At 54.7% G+C, this 2,887-nt stretch overlaps 1 protein-coding gene across 1 annotated transcript; it reads left to right on the top strand.

Moving 5' to 3' along the window:
* The first annotated feature begins 20 nt into the window (after positions 1-20).
* Positions 21-2,874, top strand: Prr30 (proline rich 30). The gene has a single exon (XM_050133893.1). It carries the CDS (start codon positions 1,045-1,047, stop codon positions 2,218-2,220), a length of 1,176 nt encoding a protein of 391 aa, XP_049989850.1. The 5' UTR covers positions 21-1,044; the 3' UTR covers positions 2,221-2,874.
* Positions 2,875-2,887: the final 13 nt, after the last annotated feature.

Genomic DNA, 2,887 nt, shown 5'->3' with positions numbered 1-2,887 from the left:
TGACCCTACTGTTGCTGCCAGTGGGTCTGACAATCACCTCGGTCAAGGCCAGGTTGAGTGAGAGGGACACCACTGTGAAGGGTGACAAGTGGCCAGGGGAGCCAGCATGCCAGGAAGTCAGGATGCTGACAAAATCTGTGTGTCAGGGATAGAGGGACAAAACCCTGCACCACAGAAGAGCTCTGCCTGACAGAGGCCTTGAGGCACCACTAGGAGTGGAATTCAGGGTAAGAGTCTGTGTAGGGGGTCAGAGGCTGGAGGCAGAGGAGACTGTTTTGTGACTCTGCTTTCTCTTCCCTTTTTGAGGAAGAGTGTCTTGGAAACAGCAGAAGGGAATCCACATTGGTAAAACTGCCCATTATCTCCATTCCTTTCCCATCTCCATCCTTCTGATCTGCTCCGCTGCTTTACCCTTCTCTAGAGCATCCGCCAGGTTTTCTGACCTCAAAGGTGACAAACAGCTAGTGTCTTTGCTGTTATGTTGAGACAGATGCCTGTAACCCAGGTTGGCCTTGATTTCCTTGTGTCCCTGCTGGGGATACAAGCTTTAGCCAGCATGCCATGTTTATGTGCTCTTGGAGATCAACCCCAGGACTTCATGCATGCTAGGCAAGCGCTGGCTCTACCAGTTGAACTACACCCGAAGACCTCACATCTAGGGTTGTGATAAGTTCACACTGGAACTGAGTGCCTGGAGCAGAGTGAGTCCAGAAGTGGACCGATTGTTCCAACATCCTGATCTCTGTCTTTTTCTCTGCAGGTCTTCCAGACTGGGTCTTCCTCTCAAGGGGCAACCCTAACTCCCCATTTCCGTACATCTCTAGCGAATGGCTAAGAAAAAGTGAAGAGCCAAGCTTAGATGCAGGCTCCGGACTGAGCACGAGAGAGACAAGCAGAAGAGGCTTCGTGTCCCGTTGGCCTGCTGCTGACGTCTGCAGCGAAACTAGGCAGCGGCCACACTGCTGTGGCAGAAGGCAGTCACCAACTAGGAAGGTCTCTAATTAGTCTTGTGGCCCCGCCCACTTTTTTCCTGGATTCAAGGCGATGTTGCCTCAAAACAAGGACCAGGTGCTGCTACCGAACACAGTGCCCCCAGGGTGTCCCCCTCAGGTCCTCTCACAGTTTGCTGACTCCCCTCCATCCAACTTAGCATCTCTCGCCCCCCATCAGTCCCTCCCTCCTCCTCACCTACCTTTGCCATCTCACAGGCCAGCCTATTTTTCCTTCTCTTCTCCGCCACAGCCCCACTCTCCTGGGCCTCACTGCTACTCTTCAGACCCAAATTCTGACTTTGCTCCCCTCCCATTCTCCTCCTCCCTCCCGAGTTCCCCCACTTTCTTTCACCAGAACTACCCTCATCCTCCTTCAAGACACTCATCCCCTCCCCTCGCCTCCCCTCCTCTTTCCCAGGTACAAAATTCCTCTCCTCCCTCTTGCCAGTCTCCTCCCCACCTCCAGGGCATCCATAGTTCCACGGCCACATCCCCCAGCCCCAACCCCCCTTCTGGAGGGATTTCCAGTAACAAACAAACACGGCAGTGTCCTCAATCCAAAAACACCAGGTCCCCTGGGGTGGCAGGGGGATGCAAGGTAAGCAAGGTGGACCCTGCAGAGTTCAAGGAACCAATGGCCCTCGCCCAAGCCCTAGCCGACCGTGTGGGGCGCCGCAGAATTGCAAGAGATCTCAAGCTACTGTTTTGGCAGCACCTGTGTCTCGGCACATCCACACCCAGCCAGGCCCCAGTCGTGGAGTACCCCATTTGTCTACAGTGCCTCCAGCCCCGCACCCAGTCTTGCCCCACCCCCAAGTACAAGACGGAAACAAGGCTGCTTGCCTTCCCTCAACTACTGCCCTGTGCTCAGGGCCAGGAGTCTGGGCCTCTCCGCATTGGTATTGGCTTCGGCCTCCGCTTGCCTCTGGGCCAGGCCAGAGCCTTGCATCTGCTACCACCAAAAAAACGGCAGGAAGCAAGTCCTCAAGGAGAGGTCGTCCTGAGGCAACCGCCTACAACCCAGACCCCAGAAGCTCAAGTTATGGACACACTCTCCCAGGCCGGGCCCCTCAAGTTTGCAGGCCTCCAATCACTAAAATCCAGCCAATGTTCCGTGCCTCCAGCTCAGGCACCAAGAAGGGTCACTGCCTCCCCAAGGCCCAGATTGTCTACAGCCCCAAAGAGGTCTGTGCCTCCAGAATCTATTCTCCAAAAGTTACCATCTTAATTCCAGAGCAGCGGAGACCCTATGGAACACCCTCTCCAAACCCCACCCTCCCTACCAGGACTTCTCAGACCTTAGGAAGCCACAGCAACACCTTGAAGGGCTGGCTGGCCGGAGGCCAAGTGTGTTCTCCTGCCCTGAACCCTGGAAACCCCTTGTGGAGTCTGCTCTCCCCTGGTTGAAGACCAGAAGCACCCAAGGCCCCATTCAGCCTTCACTGTATCCAATAAAGTCTAACCCTGGGACTTGTGTCTGTGTCCTACTGTGCCCACAGGGTGGATTCAAGGGCTGTAGGATAAGGTCCCTCAACAAGGTTGGAGGGAAAGGAAGGTCAAGGACAGAAAGTGCCACACAACCCGGTATCTGAGCTGCTTAGAGACCTCTGCATGGCCCTTTTCTGGTTTAATTCTAGTCTGTGGACACATAATTGGAATTAAAGAAGAGGTCACTGGGCCCATTTCTCAGGGTATGCCTGGGTGGACACACAGCAGCCCATTTTCCTCATTGGGAAAGACGTGGCGAACAACTCATTCACAGGCAAACAAAGAAATCCCATGTACAGACCAGAAGGCTCCAGGACTGGAGAGATGGCTGAGTGGTTCGCTAGCTGCTGCTCCTGCGGGTTCAGGTTCAATTCTCAGCACCCATATGGCAGCTCACAACTGCAACC

This window comes from Alexandromys fortis, unplaced genomic scaffold, assembly GCF_014885135.2.
Source record: "Alexandromys fortis isolate MF-2015 unplaced genomic scaffold, M_Fortis_MF-2015_v1.1 scaffold_3378, whole genome shotgun sequence".
Taxonomy (NCBI): domain Eukaryota; kingdom Metazoa; phylum Chordata; class Mammalia; order Rodentia; family Cricetidae; genus Alexandromys; species Alexandromys fortis.
The sequence above is the reverse complement of the archived record's forward strand: the minus strand, read 5'-3'. Positions and strand labels throughout refer to the sequence as shown.